The sequence below is a fragment of the Rhinolophus ferrumequinum genome, assembly GCF_004115265.2.
Source record: "Rhinolophus ferrumequinum isolate MPI-CBG mRhiFer1 chromosome 15 unlocalized genomic scaffold, mRhiFer1_v1.p scaffold_54_arrow_ctg1_1, whole genome shotgun sequence".
In the NCBI taxonomy this organism is placed as follows: Eukaryota; Metazoa; Chordata; class Mammalia; order Chiroptera; family Rhinolophidae; genus Rhinolophus; species Rhinolophus ferrumequinum.
The window spans coordinates 4,297,811-4,316,496 of NW_022680357.1; the positions used below are offsets into that span (position 1 = coordinate 4,297,811).

The 18,686-nt window shown below is 51.9% G+C and overlaps 1 protein-coding gene across 2 annotated transcripts; it reads left to right on the top strand.

Annotated features, from left to right (window-relative positions):
* The first annotated feature begins 354 nt into the window (after positions 1 to 354).
* Positions 355 to 18,413, top strand: LOC117019856 (brain-specific serine protease 4). 2 transcript variants are annotated; one of them, XM_033102085.1, is made up of 7 exons: positions 355 to 521; positions 806 to 865; positions 14,815 to 14,841; positions 15,310 to 15,481; positions 15,722 to 15,999; positions 17,119 to 17,276; positions 17,932 to 18,413. In XM_033102085.1, the coding sequence occupies exons 1-7, from the start codon at positions 479 to 481 to the stop codon at positions 18,175 to 18,177; spliced, it is 984 nt and encodes a 327-aa protein (XP_032957976.1). In that variant the 5' UTR covers positions 355 to 478; the 3' UTR covers positions 18,178 to 18,413. The 2 variants fall into 2 exon arrangements, with proteins under 2 accessions (XP_032957976.1, XP_032957977.1); XM_033102086.1 differs by lacking the exons at positions 355 to 521; positions 806 to 865 and adding an exon at positions 13,852 to 14,019.
* Positions 18,414 to 18,686: the final 273 nt, after the last annotated feature.

The window sequence follows — 18,686 nt, forward strand, 5'->3', positions numbered from 1 at the left end:
TCCCGGCATCCCTCGCGCAGAGCCCACAGTTCCGCTGGCTAGGCATCCAGAGCGAGTGTAGGTCATTCATTGGCTGGAGTTAATTGATCACCTCGCAGTTAGCTTGTGTTTTCCCGGATCCTGAGCTAGTTTGGATGAGTGCAGAGGGATGAAGGACAGGAGCTTCCTCTTGAGGCACCCTGAGGCCGGGGAGGTCAGGGAAGGAGGTTACCCAGGCTTCTGGTGCGGGTGCGGAAGCGGGCGAAGCCCCGCATAGTAAAAAAGCCGGGAGTTGGGTGCGGAAACTTGTGTTGCCCTCAAGGTCCTCAGCCAACTGAGTGATCTCGGGCAAGGCATTTAACCTTGCTGGAATTTGGTTTCTGCAACAGACACTGGCTCCCTGACATCTGTATTATTTTCTCCGTTGTTGGCAGTTAGTTCCCATCCCTCCTAGGAGAGCTACCTGATTGGACTCTGCCCACCGTATCGGTTCTGTCAAATGCTGGCTCCCCTAACATACCCTCAGAGTTCTGCGAGTAGAGGTGAGAGGGGCAACGTGGAGGTATTGAGGTTTTGGGGTCTGGTTTAAGGTGAGCCTTTTGATGCAGGACTTAACTAGTATTGGGTAAAGATCGCGTCATATAGCTTAGGACTGTGGGTCATAGTAGTTTAGAATTTGTAGTCATGGTGAAGTAAAGGTTTCAAAGAGTCTTGGAGCTTCAACAGTTAGTTATTTGATGCTACCAACGAAAAGTTGTGTGGTTATAAATGGATTTTCCTGAAGTAAAGGAGTAAGATTGTTTGCACCTTTTGTCTTCCTGGGCAGGTGTTTCCTGGAATGATAAAGTCACAGTAGTACAGTCATGTTATTTTGCTTCCAGCAAGGGTGAGTCACAATCTTCTGTTATTTGCACCCAGAAGAATCCTGTATGTGGTGTTCTTGTGTGTGAAATGGGGATCATATTGCAGGGAAACGGGGAAGTCATGTAGTGAGAAGACAAGGATTTCAGCCTGTTGTAACTTTTCAGTATTACAGCAGTGTCTGAGTTCTGAAAAATAATTCTACTCTCAAATAGGAAAGGGGAGCTGCCAAATTGAAACACATAGATGCTTATTAAATGTCCCCAAAACATAACTATATCCACTAGCCAACTGCAACTCAAAAGCCTATGGTTACCAGTCCACTGCATTTACTCTGTAGAGACAGGTGTATGTTCATGTTTGATGCCAGGTGGTCAGGTCTCCAAAGCTAAGAATGTTCTAGCTTATCAAGATCTTAAAATGGCCCTGGGGCATTTCATTTGACTCCTGGCCTTCCTACTTGCCCTGTGAATTGGGGTCAATCCCTCCCTTCTCTCAGCTCATTTCTTCATATGTACAGTGGGGAAGACTGCATACTTTGGGCAGAAGGAAGAGGATGACGTGAGGTCATGTGTTGAGTATGGCAAGTCGGCAGTTATTGGAACCGAGGTCTGGATGATTCTGGAGTAGTGTCAGCCTTACGACTGTGGGCTGCCCTATAAATTGTGGATAACAAACTAGAGACTGTGGGCCCATAGGAAGTAAGTTGGGAAGGGCTCAAGGTTAATTAGGTTGGGAGAAAGCAGAAGACATGAAGACGATATTAACTACTATCCCAGCTCAGCGAGCCTAGGACTTGTTCAGGTCAGTTCCTGCACTGCTCTCTACCCCTGCTCCGTAGCACGGGTGCAGGGGCAATATTAAAAATATTTAACCAGTTCTTTACAGGAAAGAAACAATCCGAACAGGCTTGCTGGAACCCTTGGAGTCCCCCTGTCTCAACAGACATTAGCTCTTTAATTGCTAGAGTTTGGGGGCCGTCTAGGGGACGGCTGGAACAGCTGGGCTTTAAGGGGCAATCCGGGGCTTGGGGAAGTGGCTGTTTACCAACTTGTAGTTGACATTCAGTTTGGCCCTATCAGCATCCTAGCTGAAAATCTGCTGACTTGGGGGAGTTTGGGGTTACCAGGCGTGGGACAAGTGGAGGTGGGCAGTACAGCCCTGCGCAGTGCAGGCGTGAGAGAGGGGCAGATTCTGATCAGGTGAGTCCACTCTGGGCACTCCCAAGCTGTGGCACCAGAAGGCTGGGGTCTCCTGGTGAAAGCTGAGCTCTCCCAGGGAAGCCTCGGCTCCCTGGGGCTCCTGAACCTTTGAGCAGTGCCTTCCGGTGGAGCTTTGCTAGGGTTTCAGGGCCTCCCATCTTTCAGACTTGGGGAAATCCTTCCCCCTTCCTCTTCCTAGCTGAGGCATTTCCTGTCTCCTCTCTCTTCAAACCTGCGCCTTACTCTTTCACAACAGACCTTGATGCCACATTAAGCCTTGAGACAAGTCATTAGTAACTGGAAAACTAGTTCTCCTTTCCTCAAGGGCAAGAAAGACCTAACCTTCAAACCCTGTCAGGATACAAGGGAAAATGTTTTCATTCTATTTTTCTACGGTAAAGAAAGGGAAGAAAAATCATTATACAACTTCAGAAAAGTTTTAAAAATTTTTTTTAGAAAAAAGGATAGTTTTATGATACATACCAAGACCTGTAAATAAGTGTATGACTTTTGACTTAACAATTTCCCTATGAGGAATGTAACTTGAGGAAATAATCAGACATGATTTTTCAAAGATTTATGAACAATATTGTTTATTGAAGCGTTATGTACAACAGTAAAAAGAACAAATGTCCGGTATCAGAGGGTATGGCCTTCTGGTAAATTATATAATAGCATATTATAATATAGTATGGTTAATAATATAATATGATTAATGAGCATGTTGTGAGTGAATAATTTACTGACATGGAAAGATACTACAACATTTAAAAAACATGAAAATAATGTAGTAGTATGATCCCAATGTTATAAAAAGGAAAAAATATATAATCTGTAACCTGTTTTATTAATTAAGTAAAAATGTGTAAACTGTTTCATTTAATTAATTGAGTCAACAAAACTGGGGGGGCCATTGCATACCAAGCACTGAGGATATAATAGTAAGCTGTTAAAAGTATAATTTCCAAAAAGGTAAAAAAGCATAACTTTCAAATAAATATAAAATGGGCACGTGTGAAAAATTTTAACTCATTTGAATGAGAAAGCCAGCAAGATGTTAAACTGGCTTAAAAAGGAATCTGAAGAAAAGACAGATAGTATATGGGAAATCAGGAATGCTGAAATCAATTTGCAAATGGATGCAAAACTGGTCAATGTCACACAGAGCAAGAAAATGTAATGTTTGGGGTGGCTGGTTAGCTCAGTTGGTTAGAACGTGGTGCTGATAACACCAAGATTGCCGGTTCGATCCCCACATGGGCCACTGTGAGCTGCGCTCTCTTTAAAAAAGAAAAAATTAAATTAAAAAAAAGTGTAATGTTTGGAATCATCTTTTCTGCAAAATGGAAGGGGAAAATGTACTTGTAAAAGACCTAGTTGAAGACAAAGGCACAAAGACCCCCATGGAATCATAGCTCCAAAGGATCCGACAAGGGGCAGATTCCTTTGAAAGGGCATTCAGTTACCTTATTTGCCCATTTCAAACTCTTCCACAATTATCCCTAATAAGCACAAAAGGTTCCTATCCTCATGGAACATATAGGTTAGTAAGCCAGTTTGTAAACAAGACACATCAATGAATGAAATATACAGGCTACCCTTAAAAGATAATTTTCACAAAGGTAAAATTATGACTTTTCTAAGGTCATCTCAAAGATTTTACTATTTATCAATTAAGGAAGGAACCAGTAGGATAGTACAACTTGTTCAAAAGAGGACTCAGAGTACCACACATTTATGGTCAGATAAGGAATGCTGAAATGAATTTTGCCAACTAATGCAAACTGGCAAAACTGCAGAGGTGGGATGTCATTTTCTTTTCTAGGAACAGGAATTATTTTCATTACTATCAGTTTTCTGCCGACTAACTTCTGCCTCTATAGGCATACAGAGTTATGAAATAGTCTAATCAGACAAATCACACACCCCCATAGGATCAGATAACCCCTGGAGGTTGCAGCAGTCCATTGGCAGGATATCTGGTAATCTCATTTGCCCATTTTAAATCTTCCACACTTTTCCCTACAGGTCTGAGAAAAAGAGTAACAGAAAGGGTGTCACTTAAACTAAGACCTAAGAGAAGGTGCCAACTCTGAAAATGGGGTTAAGTAAGACCTTCCAGATAGATGGAATAGCACATGCAAGGGCCCTTAGATAGAAAAGGGCTTAGAGGAAACAGAGGACCAGCGTGGCTGGAAAGGAATGAGCTAGGGAGAGAGGTCAGCACGGGGGCAGATAATGCAAAGCCTGGAAGGAGGAGACAAGGAGTTTGGATCTCCTAAGGGCAGTAGGCACCTTGAGTTTTCAACTGGGAAGTGCCATGATCTGATATTTGTTTTGTTAAACATCTCTGGTTGCTGGGGGAGAAGAAACTGGAAGGGGGAGCAGGGGACCATCGGGAGGCTGTTCCAGTGTCCGGAGCAGAGCTGATGGACTTTTGTGCCTGGATCTTCCCACTTGTCCTAGGCTGGAAACCGTGTCTTTTTTTTTTTTTAAAATTGGGGAATATTGCGGAACAGTGTGTTTCTCCAGGGCCCATTAGCTCCAAGTCATCCTTCAATCTAGTTGTGGAGGGCGCAGCTCAGCTCCAAGTCCAGTTGCGGTTTTCAATCTTTAGTTGCAGGGGGCGCAGCCCACCATCCCATGCGGGAATTGAACCGGCAACCTTGTTGTTTAGAGCTTGTGCTCTAACCAACTGAGGCATCCAGCCGCCCCAGGAAACCATGTCTTGCTGATGGATTGGTGTGAAATAATAAGAAATATTATTCCATCAGCCTTAGCCTATGGATAGTAATGCTGTTGGCTACGGATGCCTGAGGCACTTGCCTGGGGCCCATACTCCTTGTGGGAGGCCCCATAGACATGTTGTCAGCCGTTGTGGTTCTTACTGGGATTGCAAGATGCACCTTAGCAACAACCACGTGAAGTGGGGGAAGTCTCATAGGACTGAGTCCTTAACCCGTGGGGTCTGCATGAAGTCTAGTTCGTGTCTGAATTGAATTAAGTCGCAGGATTCTCGGTGTCCACAGAGAATTGGAGAATTGCTTGGTGTGGAAAACCCCACACATCTGGTATTAAAAGTGTTCTGTGTATACAGAGTTTTTCCTTTTCGGTTGGATATAGGTGGGAGGAAAATGGTGACTCTCAGCCTTCTGGCTTGAGGACTGGGGTGAATGTGGTCCCATTTTCTGAGATGGGGGCCTGGGAGGTGCGGTCTGGATTCAAGAGAATCTCAAGGTTCTGTTTGGGAGAACCTTGTTGGAAGTTCAAGTTTCCAGCACCCAGACTATGGCTTGAAGGAACAGCTGTGGGATGGAAGGGGGTGCCTTGTGTCTCCCCCAGGCTCTCTGGGGCTCGCCTTCCTCAGGCTGCCAGCACAGAGGGGTGTCTCAATCCCAGCTGCTGACTGACCCCCACCCCCCCATGCACATGTGCCTCTCACCCCAGAGCTCTGTCTTCCTGGCTGGAGAAACCTCCACACTCTGACTTACCCAGAAGCCATTCATTAGCAGTAATTAGCACAGTCACTCATTTCCCTGGAAGGATGAGTGGGGAGGAGGAACGTGGTTGGAGATGGCGCTCCACCCTGCGGGGGAGGCTGGAGCTGGTTTCTCCATGCTTCCTCTCTGCAGCTAGCATGATGGCATGACGTGGCTGCCCAGGTCACCTGGGGGGGCTGAGTCACACGATCAGTAGGTCCCCTCAAAGGCAGGGCCAGGAGGACCTGCAAATCCCAGCACTGCATCCAGCTCACCTCTGGAACTGAGCTGGGGCCCCTCATTCTGCACCTACCCCCAGACATGGCTAATCCTGTGCAGTCAGTCGCTTCCTCTCCGTGAGCCCTTGGCCATGACCTTTGACCTCACCACTCTGAGGTCCTGCCCTCAGTCTTCAAGTCACTGATTTGTCACCAGGAGTGCTGGAAACTGCTCAGCCCAGCAACGGGTACCCAGCGAGTCAGCTCACCCAGCTCACCCATTTCCCTCTTTCCGTCCCACTTCACCTCTTATCACCAGCAGTCTGGTCTGAGCCCTTCCCAGCCTGGAGCTCCCTTTCTGCTTCCTGGTCAGGGAGGAAGCACAATCCTTCCAGACTGATTTCTCATTGTTGGGCGAGAGTAGAAGTTCTTGTTGTTCCTAGGTAGAAGGGAGAGAAGTACGCGTGACTGTTGGAGTCAGGCTTCAGCATATGCTGGTCAGGGCGGCCGGAAGGCTCAGTTGGTTAGAGTGTGAGTTCTTAAAAACAAGGTTGCCCATTCGATTCCCACATGGGCCAGTGAACTGCACCCTCCACAGCTAGATTGAAAACAACGGCTTGAGTTTGGAGCTGAGCCACCGGTGGGTGGCCGGTTGGCTCAGTGGTTGGAGTGCAGTGCTCGTAACATCAAGGTTGCTGGTTTGAGTCCCACATGGGCCAGTGAGCTGGCCCTCCACAACTAGATTGAAAAAAAAAACCACAAGGACTTGACTTGGAGCTGAGCTGCACCCCCCACCCCACAACTAGATTGAAAAACAATGACTTGACATCCTGGAAAAACACACTGTTCCCCAATATTCCCCAATTAAAAAAATATATATGTTGGTCAAAGGGTGGATGCCAGTCAATATTGCACAGTGGGCTATCGGGAGGAAAAAAGACCTGTTTTATAGCATTTGCTGATTTTCATGGTATAAATTGTCCCATTATGCATGGCTAATTTCAACATACTAATGTGACGTCAAACACTTGGAAAATTCCTGAAAACTTAACAATCAGCTCTTGCTAGACAGTAGGAGCCGCATTAAGACATCCCCTAAATAAACATGTTATTTTAAGGGTAAACAAACAGACAAAGTAACGGTCTCCAAGCTCACATGTGATCAGTTGGATTAGCCAGACACAAGGAGAAAATTCTCGTGGAGGTGGTGGTGGGGGCTTTTTCCATCAACCAGAGAAAGCAGCATGTAGACTGGGAAGTTGGGAGTGGGAGTGAGGGATTCTGAGTGGACAGTCCAGTGACATCTCTGTAGGAGGACTAACCACTTTTCTCCCTGAACATTTTCAGCCCAGGCTGATGGGGTATTTTTTCCACGAGAACAATAGGAGTGAATGGGGAAAATGGGATTAACTCTAAGAATTCCAGTGTACAGCCAACTTTTCTGAAGGAGGAAAAGGTTGCGAACAAAACCTAAGAGAGTGCTCTAAGCCATGGAAGGAAAACTGGAGGATGCTGCCATAGAGAAAGATTTAGACCAGTAAGCGATGGAGGGGCAGGCATAAGTGCAGCTTTTAAAAAAAAAAAAAGAAATGCCTGAAGGTCTTAGTGGACCACAAGAACTAACAGTGCTCTATATTCCAAGAAGACATTAGCCAGAATGAAGATACATGGTGTCATATAATTAACACCTGAACCCTAGAAGTCCAACCTTCAAAGAGTCAGACAGTAGGGAGCTCTGCATTTAGAAAGTTTGGGATTGAGGCAGGGACGGGGGAAGGGGGATCACTAAGACTAGAGAAAGAAATGCTGGGCAAGGAGAGGATGCTCAACTTCCATTTTAAAGTAATGTTAAGAGGACAGGCAATGCTTTTATAGGATGGAGAAAATTTTATTTTCCAGAATTTTAAGTAAGGGTGTGGGGAGGGAGATACATGCCTGACTACGCAGCCCAGGGTTGGAGAGCCAGAAGATCCGGGGAAAGGATTCGGTGTTATGTGCAATGTCAGGCTAGGTTTCTTGGGGCGGGGAGGAGACAGAGCTTTGGGGCCAGGACAGGGATGGGTAGAACCGAGAAGACCTTGAGGAGCCAGAGGAAAATGTGAGGTCCGTGGCATGCGGGCCGTGGGGAGGGCTCTGAGTGGGACCTGGGACCTGGGACGTGGACCGGGGTTGGAACCAAGTTTGACCCAAGTCTCCAAGAGGCAGGGAGCCCCCTAGTGACATCTGATTCCCAGGACAGTTCAGGAGTGTGGTTAGACAGGAGGATGTCCCTGTGGGAAGGTGACAAAATGCCAGATCCTCAGCATGTCCTCTAATGTCCCCGGTATCAGCCAGGGCAGGCTCCTCAAAACCATTAGTACCCCAGAAAACCGTGCCTGCAGATGAGCCCAGCCCAGGCAGTTGCTCAATCTGCACTCAACCTTGCAAGCGCGCCCACTAGCCCTTCACAACTGAGCAGCCCTTTTGCAGGTGGTCATGACAGGCGTGGCAGTGGGGGATCATGGCAGATCCCCGTCACTGACGCATAAATTGAGACCCAGGTTGGAGGAAGGAGCTACTGTTTACCCGGCTCCTCTGGAGGGATCTGCTCACGCTGGGAGCTTACACTGAGTCATCTCAAGAGGGAATGGGGCATCTGTTCTGTCCCAGGCCCTGCCCTCCAAGAACAGGAAATGCCTGAGGACCCAGGGCACTGGCCAGTGTCAACGAGTGGGAGTGGGTGGGCGGGGCTGTGCTGCAATCAGGGCCACTCAGCCAGCGGAACCCAGCCTTGCCACAGCTTCGAACATCCATGAAAAGACGGACATTCAGAGTTTCCCCCCCATTTTTTAAGTTTCAGTAAAGTGTACATAAGATTTACCATTTTAACTGTTTTTAAGTGTACATTTCAGCGGCATTAAGTACATTCACACTATTGTGCAACCACCGCTACAACCTCCTCATCGTCTCAAGCTGGAACCCTGTCCCCATTAAACTCCGACTCCTCCTTATCTACTTTCTGTCTGCATGAGTTTGACGACTCTAGGGACCTCTACAAGCGGAATCGTACAGTATTTGTCCTCCTGTGTCTGGTCTCTTTCACTGAGCATGTTTTTGAGGTTCATCCATGTTCTAGGAAATGTCAGTACTTCATTCTTTTTTATGGTTCAATAATATTCCATTGTACGAATGGACCATATTTTGTGTATCCATTCATCGATAGACATTTGGGTTGTTCCCACGTTTTGGCTGTTATGAGTAATGTTGCTGTGAGCACGCATGTACAGATACCTGTTTGAGCAAGGCTCAGTCAGATACTTGTATACTTACGTTCACAGCAGCATTAGTAAAAATTCATATATATACATATATATATTATTTTTTAAATTTTTATTGGGGAATATTGGGGAACAGTGTGTTTCTCCAGGGCCCATCAGCTCCAAGTCGTTGTCCTTCAATCTAGTTGTGGAGGGCGCAGCTCAGCTCCAAGTCCAGTCGCCGTTTTCAATCTTTAGTTGCAGGGGGCGCAGCCCACCATCCCATGCGGGAATTGAACCGGCAACCCTGCTTTCAAGAGCTTGCGCTCTCACCAACTGAGCCATCCAGCTGCCCCCATATACATTTTTTTTTTAATGTGTGTTTACCCAATTTACAAAAACAAACAACACTGCAGGTCTAACAAAACCCACTGGAGCTGGGATTCCACACCTGCTTTGCGGCTCTGATCTCAGAACACATGGCTAGAACCAAGAGGAAAGGGGCTCCTGAAGGCCAAGCAACGTACCTGGAGTTCAAGGTGGGCTCACACCCAGGCTCCAAACATCATGGAGGACTCCCCCTCCCCAGCTCAGAGAGACCAAGCCTCTCCCTGCAGAAAACGGCTTGAAACCTCCAGCCAAGGCCAGAATGTCATGAAAATCTAAGCCACAGAGGAGAGAGCAGTCCCATGCTCCATCACTGTCTGCTGGGTTTCTCTCAGGCCCTACATGGCTCATCAGATCCTCTCTCTTGGGAGATCAGAGGACAACTGAAGACCTTAGAGGTCACAGCATCCTGGGCTTCTATCTTCTGCTTTCCCCAAATTTCCAACAATGGAAGCTTGAGCGTGCGGCACCTTGCCACCCTCTTTCCCATCTCCTATGATTCCGGACAGAGGCTCTGCCTGGGGTGACCGGCCGTCCCATTTTGCCTAGCACTGTCCCGGGCAAGCCTGGATGGTTGTCAGCGGATTACCTGCCTTGCTCACTGACACCTGCCCATCCGTCTCTCCATCTCCATGGCCACCTGAGGAGTCCCTGACCCGGGCTCACCTGGCATGACTCTATGTCCCACCTGTCTCCTCCCTCCCCTTCCTGTGCCCCTGATCCAGGTGGGATCCCAGCAGCCCTCCGCTGCTCCCCCTGCCCCTAGGCAAAGGCTCCTTTACATGGGTGGGCGCACAAGGGTGGCTTCTGTCCCGAGCTGGCTGGTCCCTCACCCTGGAGCACTCTCTTCTCCTAGTGTCCCCAACTTGTCCTTTGGAGCCCGGCTCAAGCAGAGCCAGCCCCCCTTAGCGCCTGTGCCTTTCCTTTGCCACGGCTCCAATCCACCAGTCCCACCCACACAAGCCGTTCCTGGGGCTGGAATAATGAATGAGAGCACGCATGACTCTTACCCACACTCCTGCAAGTCTCAGCTCAAAAGTGAACAGTGCCCTGGGCTCCTGATAGAAGATTGCAACCCCTCACTGCACCTCTCCCCACCTCCTGTTCCCCTCTTCCTGTCCTAACCCCCCACTTGCTTTGTTTTTCCCCAGAGTCTTTACCACCTGTCAATCTAAATGATTAACTATGTTGATTCTGTTTACTCCAGCGTCCCTGCCATGAGGGCAGGATAGTTCATGGTTTGTTCACTGCTGTATCTCCAGCTCGTAGGGCAGTGCCTGGCACGCAATAGGTGCTCGGTAAGTTTTGGATGATGATGAATGGATACCCCTGTTCAGATCTCTGCCCTGACCCCAGTGCCCACGTCTGAAATGCCTCCGGTGAGTCACTTCTCTGGGTCAAGCACTGCCAGTTCCAGCTGCTGTTCCATGTAAGGCCTCAGCACCCTGTGTTGTCATCCAAACCTCTCTTCGGATTCATTAGTGGCCCTGGCAGGGACTTGGTAGAATGGATGGCAGGGTGAACAGCCCATCCATCTCATGCCCGGGTGAAGAAATGCCCAGTCAGGGTGCCCCATGTGGGTCCAGCATATGGTAGACAATTAATATTTTGTTAAATGGCTGTTGAATCATACCAGGGTCTCCACTCCCTGGGAATTGGGGAGCCGGTCCCTGGGGCCCCTGCCCAGGACTTGTGCCAGGAAGTCTTCACTGGCTGCTCAGGACTTCCTCTGGCTCCCACCGGGCTTGCTCCTTGTGGCTCTCTTCCTGGCCACCCCATGTCAAGGACAGAAACATCTCGGGGTACATGCCTGCCCCTGGGGTCATCTGGGAAGTGGTCCAGGTCTCCTGAAAGACAGGAAAATCTGGAACAAAGAGGACCCGAGAGAAGCAGGAGGCAGGAGCAGTCAGTTCCCAGTGGATTCCTCCTGACTCCCCTCTTCCACACTCATTTATTCATTCAACAAACATCCACTGAGGTTCAGCACGCACCAGGCACCAACCTAGAACCTGAGGATCCACGGGGAGCCTCCTCACACTGTGCCCCTCAAGGGGTTGCAGCAAACAGCACCCAACGTCAGGGTGGCCCTTCAGAATCGGTGCCCACCGCCACTCCTTTCCCGACACCCCCTTTCCAGTCCCAGGGCCTCTGTGCCCACTCCGTGCCACCTCACTGTAATTACTGGCTCACCTGCCTCCCACCCCCGGGAGACAAGTGTTGCCTGAGGATAGGACCTGTGTCTTTTTCACCACTGTGCCTCGGTGCCCAGCACAAGGTCTGGCATACAGCAGGTGCCCAATAAATGCCTGTCAAATGCCGGGGAGGCCCAGCACCTCAGTTTCAGGAAGGGAGTGTGTTGAGGGAGAATGGGGGTGTGGGTGTAGAGGCAGACCCCGGAGAGTGAGCAGGGGAGGAAGGGCACCCTCCCCCCACCTAGGGCATTTCTGCTCAGCGGCTCAGGGGACCCCATGGAAATTGCCCCTCACTTGATGATTCTGTGTGGGTGTTTTCCTGTAGTCCCTCTTTCCCCCCAGTCCTAGGACAGAGAATAATGCATCAGCTGGGGGCTGTTCAAGGCTCCTGCGCCCCATCCATGGCTTGTCTTTGGGTGTGCTGGGATGGGGGCTGGCCCCCGCAATTTAACCTGAGTTAATCCTGCCTCCTAACAGAAGCAACGCCAGTAAAACACACAATAATCCTTTTTGGTACTGACAGTCCCAAGGGAGGCTATCTGTTTCTGATCTCGGAACCCTGCCACCACAGAACCCCTAACAGCCCAAAGAGGTATGCAGCCCGGGGGTCCACCCCTGGGGCAGCCTCTGGGGGTCGAACATGTTGATCAAGCTGGGGTCTGCCTAGCAGGGAGTGCACTGAGGACCTGCCTATCGCAGCCCCCAGCCCTTCCCAGCGCTCTGTCCCTCTGTGCCCCAGCCCCAGACTCACCGGCACTCACTCGCCCTCTCTCTCCTTCAAGCACTTGTGCCTGGTCCCCCCTCTGCTGACCCTCATCCCCACGTCTCTGCAGGGCCAACTCCAACTTGCTCTCCTTGCCTCTATTTCAAGGTCCTTCTTTTTTGGGAAGCCTTCACTGGCCCCCGCACTGGGGTCAGGTGCCTTCTCTGGACCCCTGAGGCCCTCACCCACCCTCACGTAGGACTCCTGATGACAATTATCCATCCATTGGACTGAACTCCCTCAGGCTCCACTGAGTCTAATCCAGTGCCCTGTCCCTCCCCAGGCTCAGGGTTCAAATCCGGACTCCACCACTCACCAGCTAGGAGACCTTGGGCAAATCATTAACCTCCCTAAGTGGCCTCAGTTTCCTCATCTGCAGAATGGAATAATGATAAGGGAATTTGAGGATTAAATGAGGCGATGCCCGGTGCACTAAAAACTCCCTCAGCTGTTATTGTTATTTCTCTTGCCTCCGCCCCCGCCCCACAGGCATAGCAAAGGCCTAGCTCCAGTTTCTTTGATTAAACGAGAAAAGGGACAAAGACACATGTCTGTCTCTGAGGAGGAAGAAGCTTGCTCCTCCTGCTTAGGGTGGGGGTGTGGAAGAGTGCAAGCACTGGATCAGGAAAGACCTGCCTTCAGGGTTGTGGTTGTGGGGGTTCCAGGATCAGGAGGGCAGACTCCTGGGGGAGGAGCAGCACCTCAGCTTCAACACCTGACCTGGGCTCCCCCAGTAATCGCCACCCTCTTGCCCTTTTACCCCCTATGAGGAGATCCCAGGAGTTCAGGGGCCAGGTTGGGACGTGGGAGAAATAGCCCTCCAGTCCTTCCCAGGCAGTCTTGTCAGTCACAACCATCAGAGCACCTAGCTGGCCTCCCCTGGCTTCTCGGGAGTCCAGGTGAAGGGTGAGTTGTTGGGTTTCCAAGTGACACAGCTCACAGGAAGGTGGCCCCATGACAGGCAGCCACTGCGGGCCTGATTCACAGTGCTCCAGTAAATGGATTAACAGGATACCCAAGCCCTGGGCTGGGCCACGTGCCTCAAATTAAGTCTTGGAGGCAGGAGCAGTTATTGAGCCTCTGGGCAGCCCCATTGCCAGCCCCCATGTCCCCAAGCCCTGGGGCATCCCCGAGCTTTCCTCTGCTGTGGGCCAGGCCCTCTGTCCGAGCACCTGCCCTTCCCACTTTGGATCCCTTCCTTTCAAGCTGTGGGGACCTTTCTCTGCCCCCAACCCCCCGTCTATGTAAGGCCACACCCCAGGTCCCCTCACCTGCCCCTCCAGAGGCCAGATCCTGGACCCGCAGCCAGAGCTGGGGGGGGGGGCGGCTAGCTTCCTTAGCCCCATATCCAGATCCTGAGTCCATTGGTCCAGACCTGAAGCAGGGGTCCCAGTTAGAGCCCCCTAGTTCCTGTAACGGCTCATTTCCTCCCAGCAGCCCCACCCCCTTGGGTGACCTACAGCCCCAGGTGGCAGGGACTGAGCCACTCACTGGGGGGACTGGTCCGACTGCATTCCGCCTCCTCGATAAAACCTGGGGTGACCTGCAGGGAACTCTGAACACTCCTGGCAGCCAGCGGCCCGAGCAGCTTGTCTGGCTGTAACCCCACCCCCACCTGCCATGCTCATTTCCAGACACCCCCCAGCCCTGGGTGGGGGCTGGCTCAGGATCTTAACCTCCCTGCTGCTTCTGGCTTCTACTGGTGAGTCTTGAGGACCTGCTGTCCGCCTCCCTCTTCTCCTCCTTCCCTCTCTGCCCCTGCAGGATCACCCCCTACCCCCTCTCGACTCAGCCGCCTTCCCTCCTGGTCCTGCCTGAATTCTCTTTTGCTTCCTTTACTTGTGTTCTCTCTCTCTTTCTCCTTCTCTCTCTCCTGCTATTTGACTGCTCTGTTTGTCACTGTTCTCCAAGGCCGCAAAGATTAAATGAAACACTGGGGGGAGGCAAAGGCGGACTCACAGCTTCAGCTCTGGTGGTTATTAGTGATCAAATTCATCGCTGTCATCATCTCCTTCCCTTCTGTCTCTTCGGTCTCCTGGGGCAGCAGCATCCAGGCTTTGGGCTTGGGGGTATTTGGTGGGGGGGAGGGGGTCTCAGGTCACTGACTCAGGTCTGGTGGAGAAAGCCTGAGAGTGTCAGGCATGTACCCCCCCTTACCGTCAGTGAGAGACGCCCCAGGAGTTGGTCCCTTGTCCACCAGCAGGTGGGATGGATCCTGGGCACAAGCTGGACAGGAAGCTGGTGGGAGGGGGAAAGCTCAGTTTATAGTCAGGGCATGAGGACTCTGCCTGCCCTAGCCAAGCTCCAGGAAACGCCTCGCCTTGGGAGGCCTGCAGGGGCCCGGCAATGAGACTGGGTAGGGAGGGTCACTGGGCACCTAATGGGGTGCTCCTCTCCACTGGACACTGGAGGCTCCTCCCCTCTGGACATTGTGGCCTCATCTTCACTGGGCACTGAGATCTCCACTGGCCTGACCCTTTCTTTCTCTTGTCCTCAGCCACCCTCAATGCTGTCAAGATGCCTGGTGAGTAGGAGCCACCCTGAAGGGAGGGGGGACGGATGAAGCCTGAAGGGGAGAGCAGTTTGTGTGTCAGGAGCAGGTCAGAAGGGGGCAGTGGGGCAAGAGGGGGAAAAGAAGCTGGAGAGCAGGCAGGAAATGAGGCCCAGAGAGCAGAGCAGAGACTGCGATGTGGAAGAGAGAGGCCCGAGTGCAGTCAGAGCCCAGGAGGGTGCGTGGTCCAGAAGGTAAAAGGAAGCGAGTTGTGGGCAAGGTGGAGGACCAAGTGAAGGGGGAAAGGTCAGCCAGAGTGGAGGCAGAGGAAGGACAGGGCGGGGAAGAAAAAGCAAGGGAGGGGGTACCTGCAGGGTAGGAGGGCAGAGGGAGAGGCGTGGAGCACGAGCCTAAGCATTTGAGGTGGGCGAAGGGAAGATGGAAGGGGACGAGGGCTGTGCCGCCAAGGGGATAACAGAAACTGACGCTCTCCTCTGCCAGCCCCCCCAGACTGTGGGAAGCCCCAGCAGCTGAACCGGATTGTGGGTGGTGAGGACAGCGCAGATTCCGAGTGGCCCTGGGTTGTGAGCATCCAGAAGAACGGAACCCACCACTGTGCTGGCTCCCTGCTCACCAACCGCTGGGTGGTCACTGCTGCCCACTGTTTCAAGGGGTATGACAGCCAGTCTCCTCCACTTGACTCCCTGGCTTCCTGCCCCAGACCCAGGTTCTTCCCACTGCCAGGCCCTGGCCCAGTCTGGGGTCCCTCAGGAGGGACCCTGCTCCTGCCAAAAAGCTGCTTTTGCTTTCGTGGGGCGTTCCTGTGCATGCTGTTCCCCAGACACCCCTCCCAGACTCTTCCTGGCCACCCGTGGTTCCTGGCTGACCCCGTCTGCTTCCCTCTTCCTTCTAGCACTCTGAACAAGCCACTCCAGTTTTCTGTGCTGCTGGGCATCTGGCAGCTGGCGAACCCTGGCCAGCGGTCCCAGCAGGTGGGCATCTCCTGGGTGTACCCCCACCCTGTGTACTCCTGGAAGGAGGGCTCCCGTGCTGACATTGCCCTGGTGCGCCTCGAGCACCCCATCCAGTTCTCTGAGCGAATCCTGCCCATCTGCCTGCCTGATTATTCCGTCCATCTCCCTCCGAACACCAACTGCTGGATTGCAGGCTGGGGCAGTGTCCATGATGGAGGTGTGTTTCTTCACCATCAGGTGTTGGGGATGGGTGAGGACAGACCATGGCGGGCACTCAGAGACACAGGTGCCGTAGGCAGCAAAGTGGAGAGACCAGAGGCATAGCATGATAGAGAAAGATGAAAAGATGGGCTGCAACCCAGAGATGTGACATCACAGAAGCCTACGTGGACAATTTTAGGTCATTTCTAGTTACAGAGTACCTTTGGCTGTGCTCTGAGGCAACAGGAGCCAGCTCAACAAAGCTATTAAGTGATCTAGAAATGGCTGAAAGGAGGCACACAGGGGGCCAAGTGAATACCATGAATATGAAAACAGCCCTAAGACTCCAAAGTGGGAATAGGCGCCCCTGGTGGCAGGATGCCGTAATTGCAGGCAAAATTCCCAGGAGAAAATACAGTTTCCACCATTGTAAAATATAATTGTCAAACTAAGTCTGGAGGTTTGGAAAACATCATCTAGAAACACAAAGCAGATTAGAAAAAGTAAGGCAGTGAATCAGAAAAAGATAGATACATAGGTAGATAAATAGACGAGAGAGAGAGACACTAAGGAAAGACAAAGTGTAAGAAAAGTGGGACTTTAACCAGATTCTAGAAGACTTCAGAGAAATGACACCAGTCATTTGACATCAGTCAAACTGATTCTGAGGCTGCAGCCAGCCTCCCCGTGGTCCTTTTTAGGGGCTCCTGTGAGAACTGGGATTGTCGAGTGAGGAGGGTCTACAATCCCCTCAGCCCAGGCTGTGGAGGGATTCCTGAAGCCTTGATGACATTGAACACCGAGTGGTTCTTTATGGGCACCATCCGCAGCAGTCCCCAGGCTGGCGGGGGTAGTGCCTGAGACAGGACAAGCCGGGACCATAGGTTCCAATCATTTTGTGAGCATCCGAGTGCTTGTTAATGATTCAGGGCTTCCAGACACACGTTCATTCTTGGATTCAGTAGGTCCAGAGGTGGAGGCCTGGAATTTGGGTTTTCCACAAATAACTTGGGAGAACCTGACAGAGCTGGTCCATTAGCCTTGGAGCAGCGCCGCGGAGGGGGCTGGGAGAGAGAATTGAGGAGGCAACCAGGGGGGAGCTTCCCAAGCCTGACTCTCTCCTCCCTACTCCCAGTGCCCCTGTCCCAACCTCAGACGCTGCAGAAGCTGAAGGTTCCCATCATCGACCCGGAAATCTGTGGCCGCCTGTATTGGCGGGGAGCTGGACAGGAAGCCATCACCGAGGACATGCTGTGTGCCGGCTACCTGGAAGGGGAGCGGGATGCCTGTCTGGTGAGCACCCCACCTTCTTAGCCCTGCCCCACTGAGCTCCATCACCACGGGCTGGGCCTCTGCCAGAATCATCTGTGACCTGCAGTTCCCCTAGATGCCTTCAGAACTGGCCTGGGCTCAGCCACTCATCCATCCGTTCATACATCCAATGTATACTGAGTATGTCGGGTGTCCAGACCCCACTCTCAGGGAGTCTGCATTCCCCTAAGTGGTGTGTGTTTGGGGGGGTCCCACGTCCTGGTCACCAGGACAAGTTACAGTGCCATCGCTGTAGTGGAGGATGGTAGGATAACGTGATGATCAATGCCTGGGTGTGGACATTGTACTTGTTACAATTCTTACGCTGCTGCCGGTGGTTTCCAGTTTGGGCAAGTCATTTCTTCTTTCTGAGCTTCAGTTTTCCTACCTGTCAAACAAATAACAATACTCCCTGCCCCACCTGTGAGAGAGGTCTCACACCGAGTGCTTGTCACCAGAAGTGAGCCCGGAAGGTGTGTTCCCGGTCCTCCCGGCCTGGGTGGAGTTTGCATGCCACGACCTCCGGGATGGAGAAATGCCCCTCGCCAAAGGGAACCGTCTGCCACCCTCTGTGTCGGGTCCTGGGTTCTGCCCACTTCCTGCCCCACGTGACTCCCTAACCTGCCCTCCTCCGCAGGGCGACTCTGGAGGCCCCTTGATGTGCCAGGTTGAGGACACCTGGCTGCTGGCGGGGATCATCAGCTGGGGCGAGGGCTGTGCAGAGCGCAACCGGCCGGGCGTCTATATCAGCCTGACCGCCCATCGCTCCTGGGTGCAGAGGATCGTGCAAGGCGTGCAGTTCCGCGGACACTCTCAGGGGAGACGGCCGACCGAGTTAAGGATCGGCGAACACAGAGCGGCGCGGGGAGCCCCAGTCGCCTGACCACGTGATTTCCTCCATTGCAAATAAGCCGTCTACCTCTGGGTGGCGCCCGCGTGCCGGCGCCGGGTCCCCTCCGCTGGGAGGCCCCGCCCTAGCCCCGCCCCCGGGCTCCGGCTCCACCTCCGGGGCCCGGAGAGCCTTTGTGTATATACATGTTAATAATTTTTACAGTTATTTCTAACCCTGCCCGCCAATCTTATTTATTCCCCTAATTTCAATAAATTATTTATTCCTTAGTTTCTGTTTTTCCCCTTGTGTATGGGGACATTGGGAAGCCCGGGTCCACTTGGGGTTAAAATGGGGGCAGGCAGGGGTCCTGTCCAGCTGGGGTTCAACATCCCGTCCCCTGTCCTTGGCACTGTCCTTCCATGGAGAGAAGGCAGGAGGCCCCGCGGCCTGGCAGACCCAGCTCTGCCACTTGAAAGGGCCCTGGGGGATGTGGGAGCTGCAGGGTCCTGCCAGTTGGCTTTGTGAAACAGGACTGGCTGAGAGAAACCATCCCTGTGAGA

Bases quoted from the DNA above. Each gene is read 5' to 3' on its own strand.
- LOC117019856 (XM_033102085.1), top strand. From the start codon at position 479: ATGCTGGCTCCCCTAACATACCCTCAGAGTTCTGCGAGTAGAG. The intron at 866-14,814 runs GTGAGTCACAAT...TCTTGTCCTCAG, and splicing joins TTATTTTGCTTCCAGCAAGG to CCACCCTCAATGCTGTCAAG. The intron at 15,482-15,721 runs GTATGACAGCCA...TCTTCCTTCTAG, and splicing joins GCTGCCCACTGTTTCAAGGG to CACTCTGAACAAGCCACTCC.